The sequence below is a fragment of the Podarcis vaucheri genome (assembly GCF_965113315.1).
Source record: "Podarcis vaucheri genome assembly, chromosome: 1".
NCBI classification, from domain to species: Eukaryota; Metazoa; Chordata; class Lepidosauria; order Squamata; family Lacertidae; genus Podarcis; species Podarcis vaucheri.
Window position 1 is genome coordinate 8,900,513 of NC_138759.1, and position 17,021 is coordinate 8,917,533.

The 17,021-nt window shown below is 45.9% G+C and overlaps 1 protein-coding gene across 2 annotated transcripts in view; it reads right to left on the reverse strand.

The window, feature by feature from the left end:
* CCDC175 (coiled-coil domain containing 175) overlaps positions 1-17,021 on the reverse strand; it is a 36,513-nt gene that overhangs the window by 9,534 nt on the left and 9,958 nt on the right. For both annotated transcript variants that reach the window (XM_082217588.1, XM_082217589.1), the window contains exons 7-16: positions 16,116-16,225; positions 14,987-15,068; positions 14,376-14,512; positions 12,004-12,114; positions 10,942-11,013; positions 9,273-9,408; positions 6,653-6,784; positions 5,062-5,200; positions 3,277-3,356; positions 1,551-1,703 (exon numbers count right to left, since the gene is read on the reverse strand). In XM_082217588.1, the coding sequence (XP_082073714.1) occupies positions 1,551-1,703; positions 3,277-3,356; positions 5,062-5,200; positions 6,653-6,784; positions 9,273-9,408; positions 10,942-11,013; positions 12,004-12,114; positions 14,376-14,512; positions 14,987-15,068; positions 16,116-16,225 (1,152 nt within the window). The remainder of the gene's footprint in view (positions 1-1,550; positions 1,704-3,276; positions 3,357-5,061; positions 5,201-6,652; positions 6,785-9,272; positions 9,409-10,941; positions 11,014-12,003; positions 12,115-14,375; positions 14,513-14,986; positions 15,069-16,115; positions 16,226-17,021) is intronic.

Below are 17,021 nucleotides of genomic sequence, written 5' to 3' on the forward strand. Positions count from 1 at the left end.
GCGGGACGTGTCGTCACGCTTGTTCATGTTGTGAGGGTGTTTCTCTATCTCAATGGCTTCCATGATTATTCTCTTGTGGTGATGTTCCATGTTAAAGAGCAATTTGGAATCTGCAAAATTAATTTCATGTCCTGTTTCTTTCATGTGTTGGAAAAGAGAGGAAGTTTTTTCTTCTCTTTTCCAACACATGAAAGAAAAACTTCCTCTCTTTTCCAACACATGAAAGAAACAGGACATGAAAGATATCCCTCAAGTAATTAAGGAACAAAAGAAGAAAAGGCACACTAATCTAGGAACTTCCTCTTTGCCCAGAACGTTGGAGGCTATACACCACACCCCTCAACAGTATTTATAGGAACTCAAACACCAGACTCTGCTCTGTTCCAGTAACAAGAAGCCGTAAGCACCAGCCTGAAGATGACGAGTGAGACCTCGTCGAAACGTCGCACAGACACCCCGACTCTTACACGGGAAGACACCCGAAGACACCAAAACCTGCATATATATATATATATATATATATATATATATATATATATATATGTGTGTGTGTGTGTGTATATATATATATATATATATATATATGCAGGTTTTGGTGTCTTCGGGTGTCTTCCCGTGTAAGAGTCGGGGTGTCTGGGCGACGTTTCGACGAGGTCTCACTCGTCATCTTCAGGCTGGTGCTTTCGGCTTCTTGTTACTGGAACAGAGCTCGGATTTCTAGTTTCTCGTAGGTTCTTGTCAGCTGGAAGGTTTCCTCCCCGTAGAGGTGAGATATTTGCTTTCGTAGATTTTCACGGGTACAGGAATGCAGGTTTTGGTGTCTTCGGGTGTCTTCCCGTGTAAGAGTCGGGGTGTCTGGGCGACGTTTCGACGAGGTCTCACTCGTCATCTTCAGGCTGGTGCTTTCGGCTTCTTGTTACTGGAACAGAGCTCTGTTCCAGTAACAAGAAGCCGAAAGCACCAGCCTGAAGATGACGAGTGAGACCTCGTCGAAACGTCGCCCAGACACCCCGACTCTTACACGGGAAGACACCCGAAGACACCAAAACCTGCATTCCTGTACCCGTGAAAATCTACGAAAGCATATATATATATATATATATATATATATATATATATATATTTGGGGTCAATCACTGTACTGGGAATCCACAACCCAGTCAAATGTGCAACCACAGTGAGCATGACACTCTCCCTGCAGCCAGCAGCTGCCAGAAAGGCAGAGCAAGATCACCAGGGTAAAATAACGCCTAAGAATGGCTTCCTGCAGTAGGGCAGCCATTTCTAGGGTTTGCAGAGACCAAACTGCACAATGCCAACTTTCCCCAGTTTGGCAGCTTCCTGTTTTGGTGCACCCAGAATACATGCATTCCTCACTACAACAAAAATATCCAAAAAGCAATAATGAAGTACAATAAACAACTTTTCCAAAGCTCTTCCTGGTCCTTGTATTGGTTTGTGTGTCACGCTACTGTGATATGTTAACTTCCACTTTCTGAGGGTGTGGGCTGTGGTGCTTTATGTGCCAGAGTCAGACTCGGAATACTCACTGCTCTTAATCTGTCGTTTTCTCCGTTCAAAATGTACAGCCTCCTATTAATCTCATAGATGTCTCTCTCAAGGTACTTCAGAGAATGTGTGAAGCTTTGCAGCTGATGCAATGCTTTCTCCCTGTTGGTCTTTATTACGTTCTTTGCATAAGACTGTGAGGAAAGAATAGTTAGTTAGTTAGTTAGTTAGTTAGTTAGTTAGTGAGTGAGCACTGACAGTCTAATAGACACTATATAAAAGGGATGGGGAGGAGGCAGGAAAACAAAGTAGGGCACTAATTCTTCCTATGTTCAGGGCTGCTGCTCGTGCTACTCTAGCTGTGACATCCATTGTTTCCATGTGCAAATGTATCACCATGGGGCAGTCGCCCCTGATACAGCTTCCATTCTGCCCAGTGTCAACTCAAAAAGCACCACCCCAGTGCTTGTGCCAACCAAGGCAGAAGGGAAAAACACCCTTTTGCTGCAACAGCTCCCATGCTGGCACCGAGAAGAGGCCTGGATTCTGCCCGCTGTTGTCACATGATGGCAGCAGGGTCTACATAGGATCCATCAGATCCTACACCAGTCCAGCCCCTTCCTGAAACTCCCACTGGTGGTAGCTTCTCTGCCTGCACACCTTTTGGTCAGGTGCTCTTTGCTAGCAGGACTTCCCCACCAATGGAGGTCACCTGAGGGTGGGACTTTGGATTGCTCTGTTATTTATCCAGCAACGCCTTGGGCCTCTCTAATTGGCTCCTGGGATTCTCCCCAGCCACACCCCTCACTGGCCCTCTTTCACATCTTGGGGTGTTTGTGCCCAGCTGGAATGTGTCCTTAAACTCTGATAACCCTTTTTGCCGGCCTGGATGGAAGGCAGAGAGGGATTTGTGAGGGGCTGTAGGAACAAGCCTACTATACAAAGGTAAAAAACTACAAACTGCATAAATATTTTGTATGTTTTAAATTAGGGTTGTAATCTTTTAACTGGCTTTACAGTTTTATCATTTGTAAATCGCCTTTACTGTAGGTTGTTTCCCCCCTACAATCTAGCAATGTATAAATTTCATGTCAAATTTGTTATTCTGCCCATCACTGATATGCGCACACACAACCCCTGCCTAGAAGTTGGAATGCAGTCTTTTTTTAATAATATTTTTTATTAGTTTTCAATTACAATAAACCAATAATAGCCTCATTACAATTCCTAATACAAATGATTCAAATACCAAATTATACAATTTAGGTCCCCCCCCCCCCCCCGTGTGCTAGAATTGATGGTTTGATAATTTACTTTCTTTCTGGATTTCTATCTTTGGGCCACAAAAGGTTTTTCCTCATCTTAGCTAACGGCCACATTCTGCAGTGGAGCCATCCATCCCATAACCCAGGCCTGAGGAAGAGGCCGTTACTGTGTGGCCTCCTTGTGTGACCTATTTGAGTAAGTTGCATGCTGGGCGGTGCCACTTCTCCATGAAACTGGTCCTTCTCACCTTAAAGTTCCCAAGTGACCAGCTTAATTAACTCCATCAGCAAAATAACGTGGAGATGATGGTCAGCATGTGATGTGTTCGTGTAGTATACTAGCTGTGCTTAAACATTAGGATTAGGTCTGCAGCTGGTCTGCAGCTTCAAGTTGTGTGCATATTTACCTCTGGGGTGCTTGGATAAAGGACCAAGCATCACAGAAGCCGAGCTGCCAGAAATCTGATGCCCCCCAAAGCACAGATCACACCAGAGTGATTACCTTTAGCCTGGTGAGTTTGGCGGTCTCCTTTGTCGACTTGTCTATGCACTTAGTTAGTGTGAGCATCTCTTCCTGGAGTTCTAGAAACAAAACAGGAGGAGGAAAGACTCCATTTTACTTAAGCTAATATAAGCCACAACAGCAGCCAAATAACCTAGTAAGGTAAAGGTAAAGGGACCCCTGACCACTAGGTCCAGTCGCGAACGACTCTGGGGCTGCAGCGCTCATCTCGCTTTATTGGCCAAGGGAGCCGGCATACAGCTTCCGGGTCATGTGGCCAGCATGACTAAGCCGCTTCTGGCGAACCAGAGCAGTGCATGAAAACGCTGTTTACCTTCCCGCCGGAGCGGTACCTATTTATCTACTTGCACTTTGACGTGCTTTCAAACTGCTAGGTTGGCAGGAGCAGGGACCAAGCAACGGGAGCTCATCCTATTGTGGGGATTCAAACTGCCAACCTTCTGATCGGCAAGTCCTAGGCTCTGTGGTTTAATCCACAGTGCCACCCACGTCCCAAATAACCCAGTATGATCTCTCTAACAGAGACCAGAGAGGTACAGAAGCTTTTCATTACACACAAGTTCAGATCTGCCTGCTCTATCTTAATTCCCATATCTGAGAATGGCTCTAGTCCCTAACATTTTCTGCAACTGCCTATGGCAGGCATAGGCAAACTCGGCCCTCCAGATGTTTGGGGACTACAACTCCCATCACCCCTGACCACTGGTCCTGTTAGCTAGGGATGATGGGAGTTGTACTCCCAAAACATCTGGAGGGCCAAGTTTGCCTATGCCTGGCCCATGGATTTTCCTGAGGCAGCAGGGCCCATAGGCAGTCAGGAAGGTAGGGGGTCCAGCCAGCTGTCAGCGCAGGAACCAGGAACAAGGACGACAGTCCATTATATTGGGAGGCAAGGAGGCAGACAATACAGATCCAGGGTTCAAGAGAAGAGGATCAAATGGAAGGCCTGCAGGACCATGGACAGGTAACTGAGTGCTAGAAACGTGCTCCACCCACATGGTTTAAGTTCCTCAAAGGTAGTGGCCTCTTGGCTCTGTGTCTAGCACTCTGACCCTTTCCCCTGACTTGCTGCATTCTCTGCGCCAGGAGTGTTCCAGGCCCTGAACTTCGTAAAGTTAATTCAAAGTTTTGAAAGTTAACTGTTTTTACCCAAATCCATCTCAAATCTAGCCAAGGGAGTGGAGAGCTCACTGACCTCTAACTGTGCCTCAGAAGAAAAGATTTAAAACCCGGCCTACTGAACAGTCTTTTGATGGATAACTTGCTGGTGGATTTCTTTTAATAGTTTTGTTCTTAATGGCTGTGTTTTTAAGGTTGTAGGCTGCATTTATAGTCGCTTCTATTGCGTTTTGATGTTACGAGCTGCTTTGATTGCCCAGTGGGGTTAAAAAGCAGTAGTTGTGTCTTGTACATAAAATATAAACCCCCGAACATCACCCCACAGGAAGCTGCCTTGAATTGGGGGGTAAACGTATTAGTCCACCTGGTCCAATGCTGTCTGCTAAGATTGGCAGCAGCATTCCAGGCTAGCTAGAGAGGGCAGGGATGGCGCCAGGCACTTCAGCTGAGAAAGCACGGGCTCCATCCCTGACCTATGTCCCCCGACTCCTATCTGCTGAATACAATATACTAAGAAGGTTTGGGGGAAGAGGAAGCCTGCGCTCCCTTGTGCTCATTATTGCTCTGTGATGTCATGGGATGTACAAAGTTTAGAAACAGGCAGGAGAAAAAGCTGCTGTCCTATGGAAACTACTCAAGGCATACCGTCATACAAGTCCTTCCGGATGGTATATTCAGCATTTAGTTCCTCCAATTCCACTCTCAACTGCTCCGAAAGTGGGACATTAACTTTCAGTTGTTCTTCCTTTTCCTCTGTAAGTTTTGTTACGGTATGATATTCGTTCTTTAGAGAAAGGACACAAGGAATGAACGAAGAGGCAATGGGCTTCCTAAATGGTCTGATGAATTGAACAGCTGGCCTTTCCAAAGTGTTTGGGATTCTCAAAACAGCACAGTTAAGCCGATGGGTCTCAAACCCTCGGTGAGTTGGGGACTTTCCCTGCACGTGAAGACAGACTGTGGCGGATGGAACGGATGAGACCAATAGTGGGTCCAACAGTTAAGAAGGCAGTTTCTGCACATGCTGTAGAGGGAAGTGAGGGGCCAATGGAGCTCCCCAGCAGGGGAAGGTAGCCCATCTAGGAGAAGGAAAGCTCTTATCCTAAACCTTCATGGGCTTGCAAGATATCCTTGGGAGAAGAAAAGGATAAGGAGTAAACCCGACACAAATCTGGAGTTGGGTCCCTAAAGTGGTTGGATGGCGCCTTTTACGCCTCCTTCTGGCAACTCCTGCAGCCAAGGTGGTGCCAGATATACTGCTTTGCTTTCCTTTGGACCTCATCAGTAAAGCCAAGAGGTGGGTTTTGTAGTCTGGGAAGCTCAGGACCTCCATACACACTTTGTGGTCACTTTGGTGCTGCAAACACAGCAGTCTGACTTCACCCTTGGAGGCACACTCCATTGTCTCTTGAGACAGACAGATGCTAACAAGGCAAGCAATAGTGACATATTCAGATGGGTTGCTGGGCCAAACTTTCCAACTGCTAGATGACCAGAGGTCATGGGCATATATTTTTGCACCAGCTTTGATGAAGGAAAGAGCTGGTAGGGAAGCCACTCTATCTGTCTATCTGTCTATCTATCCATCCATCCATCCCATTGTGACCCAACCTCAGCAGGACATCTGCCCACACAGCCCCTCCCCTTCCTAGGACTGAACACCCCTTCCCTGCATCTCCAGCTGAGCCTCCTTTCCACAAACCACTGCTTGCCCTCCATGCCCAGTCAGGTGTCTCCCATCATCTTGATGCTCAGGCATCTTTGCTACAGACCAGAGGTCAATATTCCTTCCCGGCTGCAAGTTTAGCACACTTCTTCTGACCCCCTCTCATGTGCAGCAGTAATTTATAAAGAACGGGTGGTGTTGAGGCCCTTAACCCTACCAAAGCCATGTCCTCAACAGGTCAGTATCTGGTGCCGTGTGTGGTGGAGACTCTATGGGCTACACTTGGAACCTCTAAAGTTGGGAGCATCTCTGCCCTGCAGGCCAATTGGGCCCACTAAACCTCTGAATTTGGCTCGGAAAACACACCCATTATGTCAGTTATCTGACATCATACTATGTCGGGCACAGAGATCTGTCCTCTCTAATCTCAGCACTAAATCACATAAAGGGAACATGTTACCCACTAGATGCCATCATCCCAGCCCATGAATATGCTGGTTGGGGATAACGGGAGTTGGAGACTTACAGACAATACATTTATGCCACATAACAAAAAGATGGCTCTCTTGCCTCAAGTTTAGTGATTTCCGCTTCCACTTTGGCATCACGTTTTTTGTAGTAACCTTGCCTTTTAAGCAGTTTGCTGGCAAGTTGCTTGGCCATGTCTTGGGTCTTCAATAGTTCTACCGTGAGTTCATCATTCTAGTCACAGGGAATAAAAGCAAGGGCATGGATCATTTCTGCTATTCTTGGCCCTCAAGAGACTGGGAGGCACAATTTGAGCATACTGAGAAGGAACTCTGGGCTTCTGTATACAGTGGTACCTCGCAAGACGAATGCCTCGCAAGACAAAAAACTCGCTAGACGAAAGGGTTTTTTGTTTTTTGAGCTGCTTCGCAAGACGATTTTCCCTATGGGCTTGCTTCGCAAGACGGAAACGTCTTGCAAGTTTGTTTCCTTTTTCTTAACACCGTTAATACAGTTGCGACTTGACTTCGAGGAGCAACTCATAGAACGCGGTGTGGTAGCCTTTTTTGAGGTTTTTGAAGACTTTGGTGATTTTTGAAGCTTTTCCAAAACTTTCCCGACACCGTGCTTCGCAAGACGAAAAAAATCGCAAGACGACAAAACTCGCAGAACGAATTAATTTCGTCTTGCGAGGCACCACTGTATTCTTGCATTTTCTGTTGGAAGCTGCCCATATGTAAGAAGGATGTGTTTGGGAGGGGAGCACCTAACTCACAGATCTGGTGCCATCACATCAAGTCTGGCTCTAAGCATGACGCAGTTTTGACTGGCAATTTCAATCAATTTCTATGGAAGAATTGATGAGAAAACAGGTTCTGCTCCACAGCTGGGCTGAGAGAGGACTTTGGCTCCTCCCATCCCTAAGCATGCTTGTTTTCTCGAACCAATGGCTTCAAGTTACAAGAAAGGAGATTCCAACTAAACATTCGAAAAAAACGTTGACAGTAAGAGCTGTTCAGCAGCAGAGCAGACTCCCACAAGAGGTGGTGGACTCTCCTTCCTTGGCGGTTTTTAAACAGAGGTTGGATGGCCATCTGTCATGGATGCTTCAGCTGAGATTCCTGCACTGCAGGATTCTATGAACTGTTTCCATTCAAGCTGCCCATTGTAAGGACAATGTAACTTAAGGACTGGTCCTTGAGTTTATTTCCCTCTTCCTGCCCTATCCCCTTTTCCTTTTGTGCCGTGCCTTTAAGATTGTAAATACCGTATTTTTCGCTCTATAAGACGCACCGGACCACAAGACGCACCTAGTTTTTGGAGGAGGAAAAAAAATATTCTGTATCTCAGAAGCCAGAACAGCAAATGGGATCGCTGTGCAGTGAAAGCAGCAATCCCTCTTGCTGTTCTGGCTTCTGGGATAGCTGCACAGCCTGCATTCGCTCCATAGGACGCACACACATTTCCCCTTATTTTTTAGGAGGGAAAAAGTGAGTCTTCTAGAGCAAAAAATACAGTATTTGAGCATGGGTGGTCCTGTCTTTAATCTGTGTACAGTCTAGGAAGCTGTTGAATACTGAGTCAAACCATTGGTCTGTCTAGCTCAGTACAGTTTGCACTGATTGGTGGTGGCTCTCCAGGGTGACTTTCCCACCATATGCCATATGTACATGCGTAGAAAGCATGAACAGTCTACACTTAGGATGTTTTGCAGCTAAGCTGAACCCACTGCCAATGTCGCTAAACTAGACTATTTGAAATGGTTTGAAATAAAGAGTCCTGGGAAATACAGCACAGATATACTGCATGTTTCTGTGAGGAATCAATGCACCCCAAATAATAATAATAATAATAATAATAATAATAATAATAATAATAATAGAAGAAATAATAATTTATTATTTGTACCCTGCCCATCTGGCTGGGTTTACCCAGCCACTCTGGGCGGCTTCCAACAAAGACCAAAAATACACTAAAATAAAATGCTGCGTGGCAGTGATAATTGCCATTCCTGTGAAATAGTGGGGATGGAGAATATGTGTGTATTTAAATGTTAACCAGGGAGAGCACAAGTCTAGGTTATGAAACCCTGCTATATTCCAGGTTTCACTTCACCTGTAGAAAATGCACGTAGCCCTGTGATTTCATTTCAGGCACGTAGTGGGTATCTGACAGGAGCGGGTCAGCAATAAATCACACCAGGTAAGTGGAGTTAACTCTTTACCAGAAGGAACAAAGTATGCTCAGGAGTGCCAGGCCTTATGAACACAGCAACTCTTTTTGGTAGATCTTGCCTCTATGAGGCAGTTGTGGAGACTAAATGTCCCCACCTTCCCACAGCTGCTTAAGGCTTCTCCTCTCCTGGGTCCTTCCCAAGCAATCTGAGACTCCACTGGCAAGTCTGTCTTTGCTCCTCCTGCTTCATGCCTCTCCTGGTCCTGGGAAACTTGCATCAGCCTGACTCATCTCTGCCTCTTGGCCTTCCTCCTCCCCTGCTTCAGCTTCTGATCCTGGACTTCTCTCTGCCACAGACTCCTCCTGTTCACCAAGCCCTGTCAACCCTTCAGCTTCAGACACCTCCTCCTCCCAGTCTTCCCTTTCCGACCACTCACTGTAGTTCCAACCCCAATCCCTGGGCTCTGAGCCTTTGACCTTTGGGGGTTCCCCAGCTGGTGCCACCCACCATTCCGTTGCATCAAGCCAGTCCAAGCCAGTATCATACCTGCTTTATTAAGGTATTAAGGTGCATTTTACCAGCGTCTGACTTTTCCTTTGAAGTTGTCAGTAACTCTTCCTGATCATTCGCAACTTTCTCATACATGGCTGTGATTTCAGCAAGTTGGTTCTGAAGCGTTTCTCTGGCAGGAAGAGAGCCACACGTATTAGCCATCACAGTGTTAAACAGAGCGGTCAATTAGAACAGTGATGTTGGGTTCGGTCACCTTTCTTGTACAAAGGATCTCCTGATGCTGATAATGTTTATGGTAACAACACAGCAGTTGCAAATGTTCAAAGTGCTTTTTTGTACACGGTAACTCGGAGATCAAGAGTTATTTCTTAAAATAAAGCAGCTGAAGAGACAGTTTTGAAAGGTATCTCCAATGTTTCATCATTTTAAAAAACAACAACCGCCACAGTCCCAGAAAAGAACAGGATATTTGGAACAGAGAAAGCTTTCCAGAAAAAGAGAGCACTAATTTAGTCTAATTAATTTACTTGTGCTTAAATATATACAGTATACTGCCCTTCCTCCCAAAGGAGCCCAGGGAGGCAAACAACAAGCAATAATATGCAGGCTGAGAAAGATCTCTATACAGGGGATGCCAAACTTGTTGGACGAGTGGGGACATTCTGAATTTGGGGGGAGTGCTGGGGGCGCCAGTCACAAAATGGTTCCTATGGGAGAGTGTGTGACAGAAAGTTCTTCCTGATGTCAGAATCTCCTTTCTTGTAACTTGAATCCACTGGCTGGAGTCCTACCCTCCAGAGCAGAAGAAAGCAAACTTGCTCCATCTTCCATGGGGCAGTCCTTGAGTTATTTGAATATGGCTATCCTATCTCCTTTCAGTCTCCTCTTTTCCAGGCTAAACCTCCCCAACTCCCTCAACCATTCATCATAAATCTTGGTTTCCAAGACCCCTGATCATCTTGGTTGCCCTCCTCTGCACACCTTCCAGCTTTTCAATATTGCTCTTAAATCAGAACAGTTTTCCAGGTGTGGTCTGACCAAGGCAGAGGTCCCCAATCTATATTCTAAGTGTTCTTGCAATTATTAAGCCTTCTGCATAGCCACTGCCTTAAATCAACTGCACTTTTCCATTTCTGACCAGGATTTCCATTTGGCTAATGGAGAATTCTGTGGTCCTCAGTGGTTCAAATTCTGCAAGTTGCACAGGGGATTTTGCACCTTGGCAAGGGTGTGCTTGTAGGTTTGGTGGGGCTAAGGCTGATTGGGAGAAAAAGAAAACAAAGCCTGACCCAATAGGCACAGAAAATCTAGCACCTGTACCTGTGTTTACAATACACAATTCTATGAATTGGGAAAGGGTAGTTTGATATCCAGACCTAAATACAAACTTAATTCGTTCCGGAGGTCCATTCTTAACCTGAGGTGCGCTTTCGCTAATGGGGCCTCCCGCAGCCACCGCGCTGCTGCCACACGAATTCCACTCGCATCCCGGGGTAAAGTTCGCTACCAGGAGCAACTACGTCCAGGTTAGCGGAGCTCATTACCCGAAGCATTCGTAAGGAGGACGAGACGTAACCAGAGGTTCCACCCTAACAACATTTATTTGGCAGCATCAAGGGAATTGCACATGTATGTTTATGAATCTGACACAAACGTCCTGAAAGTCTTTAGTGCAATATTTTACTTTCAGATAATATTTTACCTTCTCTCAGCTTCTTTGTTCAATGTTACCTCTAAACCTCCTAGCTCTCTGCTATAGCCGGTCTGTGAGGAACTGAAACGAGAAGTGTGACACTGAATAATCAATTTTTCTATGATTTCCTCCCAAAGCGGAGTAGCATTCTCCAGCTACTACCACCAAGCAGTGATAGTGGCCCTAGGCAGTCAAAATCTCAGGGGGCCCCTCATGTGCGCAATCTAGTGGGATAACATTGAACTAAGGAGGCTCGGTTGTAATTTTCTTCCAAGACTAAAACAATATTATTTTGATCCGTTATCACAGGGCCCTTAAGAGGTGCCTACTCTGCAGTAATCTGGGATGTAGATCAGGCCAAACATCCATTTAGTCCAGCATCCCATTCTCACGGTGGCCAACCACAGAGGCCTAGTGTGGGCGGGGCCGAGGGCATTACCCTGGGCACATTTTTTAGGGGCCGCCTGGTTGCGCCCCCATGACAGGTTCCTCCTCTAGTCCAGAGCCACAGAGAGAGAAGCCATGCCCAGGCCAGGCCTTTGGGGCTGAGGTAGCTGCAGCGTCTCCCTCTCAAGACCAGTGAAGGGATGTCCTAGCGTGCCCCACCCCCGGGCGCCTCTCCTCCGCTGGGCTCTGGTGCCAAGGAGGTTCCTCGCGCAACAACCCAGTGCCACCCTCCTGGAGCTCCACTCCCGGGTCAGGCCTGAACCAGGGGCAGGCGAGAATGAGAGACAGTGGCAGAATATCTATGTCTCTCTCCTCTGCTGGGCTCTGGCTTGCGAGTAAGTTCCTTGCTCGGCAGCCCAGCACCACTAGGTTGCCCAGTCCACCAGGGGCGCCACACTTACCCCGCCCCGGGCACCAGCACCTGACGCTACACCACTGGCCAACCAGATGCCTCTGGGAAACCCGCAAGCAAGACCTGAATGAGACGGCGCTCCCAGTGCTTGCAATTCCAAGCAACCGTTATTTGGAGGCGTGATGCCTTCCGCACTAGATGTGGAGCATTTATATCAGGGTCAGCAGCCACTGATGGTCTATGAACAGGTAAGCACTCAGAATGGAACTTACTCATAGAGGTTCTGCAGGCGATCCGTCTCCTCCTCCAGGTCTCTCAACTCCATCAAGCGCTTTGCTACAAGGTCAAGCTTTTCGGTGAGCTTGTTGGACAACTTCTCAAATCTAACAAGGGAAGGGCAAGGGAAGAGCCAGTTACACATCTGGCCATGTGCAATTTATTTGAGATATTTATTTCTCTTCATTAAAAGATTACTTTAAAAAAATATTTGGGGGGGGCAGTTTTACAACATATGAAAATATGATACAGGACAATCAAGATAGGTAAGAGCTGGTCAATTCCTAGAATTCCCAAGTCATGATAATAGCATCATAGAATTGTAGAGTTGGAAGGGACTGCAAGGGTCTTCCAGTGCAACCATCTGCAATGCAGGCAACCTTTGCCCAAAATGGGGCTCATACTCTACCAACTGAGATACCCTAGCTCATAATAATAACCATAATAAAATATACTCAGGAGATGGATTCAAGACTAGTTTGTTTACATAAGGATGATGAGAACAAAGGAAGGCCTGAACCGCCCTGAGACCTCTGGGTATAGGGCAGTAAATAAATTCTAATAAAATAATAAAATAATAATAATAATAATAATAATAATAATAATAATGCTTTCCCCCCAAACACCACTTTTAACCTATGGTGAAATTACAGCACCAGACATGCCACAGGATTCCAATTACATTGGTGTCCAATGACTTCAAAGGGCATTTCTGCCTAATTCACACGGGATGTTCTGAAATGAACTTCCCCTTATGGGACTGCAGAGAAGAAGCCAGAAGCAGCCACAAATTCCAGACATGGGTGAGGAACTTTCTTCCAGCTCAAGGAATATACTGACTCACAGGCAACAGTCTAGGGTCTGCATGCTGGTGGCAAGCAGGGCTGGAGGCAGAAGTGAATGGAGTAACAATATGACTTTTAAATAGTAGGCATGCAAAGGTCACAGGTTTTTCTAACACATGCCTCTTTCCTCCCAGGAAAGCAGGAGGCATGATCTCAGTTCAGGGACATACTGCAGCCAGGCAAAATCACACAACAGGCCTGGGGCAGGAGAACCAACTGGGGAAAGCTATGGAAGCTGCACTGAAAGGCCTGAGAACCCCAAGTATGAGGCGCCACACCCCTAATTTAGTAGGATCAACCCATTACATATGGTGGTAATGCAATTACTAGATTGGTGGCTGGGAGTGGTGGCTGAGACCATATAACACCGATCCTAAAGGATCTACACTGGGCTCTCAGTACATTTCCAAACACAATTCAGAGTGTTGGTGCTGACCTTTAAAGCCCTAAACGGCCGTGGCCTTAGATAGCTGAAGGAGCATCTCCACCCACATCATCCAGCCTGGACACTAAAGTCCAGTTTCAAGGGTTTTCTGGTGGTTCCCTCACTGTGAGAAGTGAAGTTACAGGGAACCAGGCAGAGGGCCTTCTCAGTAGCGGCACCCACTCTGTGGAAGGCCCTCCCATCAGATGTCAAGGAAATAAACAACTATCAGATTTTTAGAAAACATCTGAAGGCAGCCCTGTATAGGGATGTTTCTAATCTTTGGTGCTTTCTTGTGTTTTTAATATTCTGTTGGGAGCCGCCCAGAGTGACTGGGGCAAGCCAGTCAGATGAGCAGCATTAAAATAATAAAATTTATTATTATTAGTAGTAGTAGTAGTGTAGTAGTAGTACCTCAGTTCCTGCTTCAGGGGTTTATTGTTGTGGTGGCACGATGGCTCTGTTTTCTGTGACAACCCCATTAGCCAGCCTGGGCTAGCAACCATCAGCACTGGGGAATGGGTAGTTTGAAACTGGCCAGCATTCTGCTTCAGAGAACAAATCTCCTGCAAACCTGTTCATTTACAAGCAGTCCACCCTGAAAGCTTTATTTGAATTCAGTGGGTTGTATTCAGCTATCCCCACTGAAATTAATGGTGACGACTAGCTTCAGGGGGCGAGGTGCTTTACGGATTACAAGAGAGTACGTCCCTGCTCCAAAATTTGACATGGGGAGAAATGGAGGCAGGGGTAAATACAGAAGCAATTTACAGTTGTTTCAATTTCACATGCTTAGGCTTAGTTACATACTTATTAACAGTAGGGCATGGGAACTAGGAGGACATCTCTGCCCAAATCACACAAGACATCCCTATAGCGACTTACAAACTGTATTAAAGGACCACTTTTGAACTTTTAACAATCTCTGCCCTTGCATTTGATTCACACGTTCTTAAGTGAAGTGTAATTCAATGCACTATAGAGTTTTCTTCTCCACAGAAGAAATCTCATTCAAAGAGCTGGGTTCCTTATCATGGAGCACTACAATAGAACCTTGTACTTCTAGTAGCATTCAACAAGTCACTAAAAGTCACTGTACTCTTCCGCAAGTTGGTCTCTTAGAGCACAGGCCTGATCTTCCTCTTCAGATAAAATATTAAACTGTGTGCTGAGAGCATTGTTTTCGTTTTTTAGCTTTCTATAGGCTTGCATAATCGTTGCCAGCTTCTCTTCAGCCTAGAAACAAATTGCAGTGCTGGTTAATTTTACTGAACAAAATCGTCAAAAAGTTACACTTTCAGAGAACCACAGAACATAACAATAGACCGAAACCTCATCGAATCTAGTTCTCAATGTGGCCAATCTATGATTTAATTGAATGAAATAACGGGACTGACAGCTATGCCTGGGAGTTAGGAGAAATCCCTTGGCAAACGGGGACCTGCATGGCAATTCTCTAGCTCAAGTCAGTAGCCGGGGTTTTGTCTAACTGTGAAAGAAGCCGCTATTACGCCACCGCAGTTGCTTCGAGGGTGGAACAAAATCTGGACTTAATCCCGCCCCAGCCCTGCAAATCAATCAGCACAGCTAGAGCCCTTTTAAAAAGGGAACTGTGCACCCTGTTGGACTGGGGCCAATAGTCCCCGCTTTATAATATTTCTCGAGTCAGGAGAACAGCTTGTCAAAGGATACATATCCTTGTCTTCATACCTCCTCTATCCGTTGTCGCAGCGCTTCTGCTTCCTGATCGAAGTCTGTACCCATTTTAGCTGCCTCATGTGTAAGATGAGACCTGAAGAATAACGTAGAATAATTAAGACAAGCTATTTCTGCGCAAAGGAAGGAACTGCCATCCATTGGATGTTGTATGCTGCCATTTTAAGAGCACTGCAGTATCAGAATTATTAGCAATACGTAAAAATGAGAGTCAGGTATTGGCCTTGCAGCTGGAAGACTAACAGAGCAATCATACTCGCTGGATCATCACCTTGTCGTGGTGAGTGGGCTTGTGAGTGAAGCCGACTACTGGGAAACACTGGCCTGCGGGCGCTCCAATTGGAGAACAGCCTTGACCAAAGGTGTCATGGGCTTTGAAGACACTCAAACTCAAGAAGGGAGAAACATGCTAAGAGGAAGGCACACTTGGCAAACCCTCACCGTGATCAACTTCCGCCAGGAAACCTATGTCCCCACTGTGGAAGAATATGTGGATCCAGAATTGGCCTTCACAGTCACTTATGGACTCACTGTTAAGACTGTGTTCATGGAAGGCAATTTTACTTGGCTACAAGTGATCTCCAAAGAAGAAGAACAGGAGCAATCTTATATTTGCTTACTCACTAGAAATAAGTCCTCTTGTTTTTAATGGAGCTTATGCCCAGGGCTGCAGCCTAACCTTCCCTAGGCAGCATGGTCCTTTGTCTCCCCACTCTGCACCCCACTTTAATGTGAATGGTTATTATTGTTCTTGTTCTTGAACCCCACCCACTTGCACAAAAGAGGTGCTGGAGCTCATCAGCAGAATGCAGGCTCAGCTTGAAGGTTCAGCCTCTGGGATTTGCCGTTAAAAAGGAGAAGGGAACATGTCATTAGAAAGGCCTTTCTCCATCTGAAATCCTGGACAGCTGTCACTAGTCAATGCAGAAAGCGCTGACCAGGATGCATGTATAGTCTGATCTGGTGTAATAAAGCAGCTTCTGTTGTGCCTTGAAACCTATGGATTGGGAAAATAATAAATGCAGCATATCTTGTTTCATACCAGAGCAATTGTTTGGCCTTTTAAACTAAATAGATTTTAAAAAATCGTATAAAAATGTAAGAAATGTAAAAAATTGCTTACTTTTTTTTTATGAGATCCTCCTTCTCTGCCTTTTTTGCTTCATATGTTTTAATTAGTTGTCTGATGTTCTTGAAGAGTTCTGATAGCTCATCCCTCTGAGAACTGTGGAGCTACCAAATGCAAAAGTAAAATTCAGAACTGCTAACACTCCTATTGAAGTATTGTGTCTTTGCTTTAAGAGAGATGTGCGTCTCTTCAGGCATGAACAGCGTGATTATTTAGATTTGTATTTGGAATTATGGTTGCAATCCAAACAAGCTCAGGGTGGTTTTCGCATTAAAACCAGGCTTAGCACACTGGTCCTAGAATCATATAGAATCATAACTGTAGAGATTGAAGGGACCCTGAGGTCCAACCCTCTGCAACGCAGGAATCTCAGCTAAAGCATCCATGGCAGAGGGCCACCCAACCTCTGCTTTAAAACCTCCAAGGAAGGAGCGTGTACCATGTACCACTTTCAGAGGGAAACCGTTCTACTGTCAAACAGCTCTTAGCATCAGAAAGTTCTTCCTGATCAGGCAAATATTGTAAATTGACTGGCCAAATTTTCGTTGCTGGCATCTCTCTGTCTCAAGAGACAATGAAGTGTGCCTCTAGGGGTGAAGTCAAACCACTGCATTAGCAGCACTGAAGTAACCTTCGCAGGGGGCAAACCTGGGCAGTATGTATGGAGGTCCTGAGACCCCCCCCCCTTCTCGGCCTCGCTGATGTGGTCCAAAGGAAAGCAGAGCAATACGTCTGGCACCAGCTTGCTACAAAAGTTGCCAGAAGGAGGAGTACAAAGTGCCACCCAACCATCGTAGGGACTCCACTCTGGATCTGTGTAGGGTTTACTCTTTAGCCTTTTCTTCACTCAAAGATGTTCCACAAGGCAGCAGAGGTTTAAGATCACAGTTTTCCTTCTCC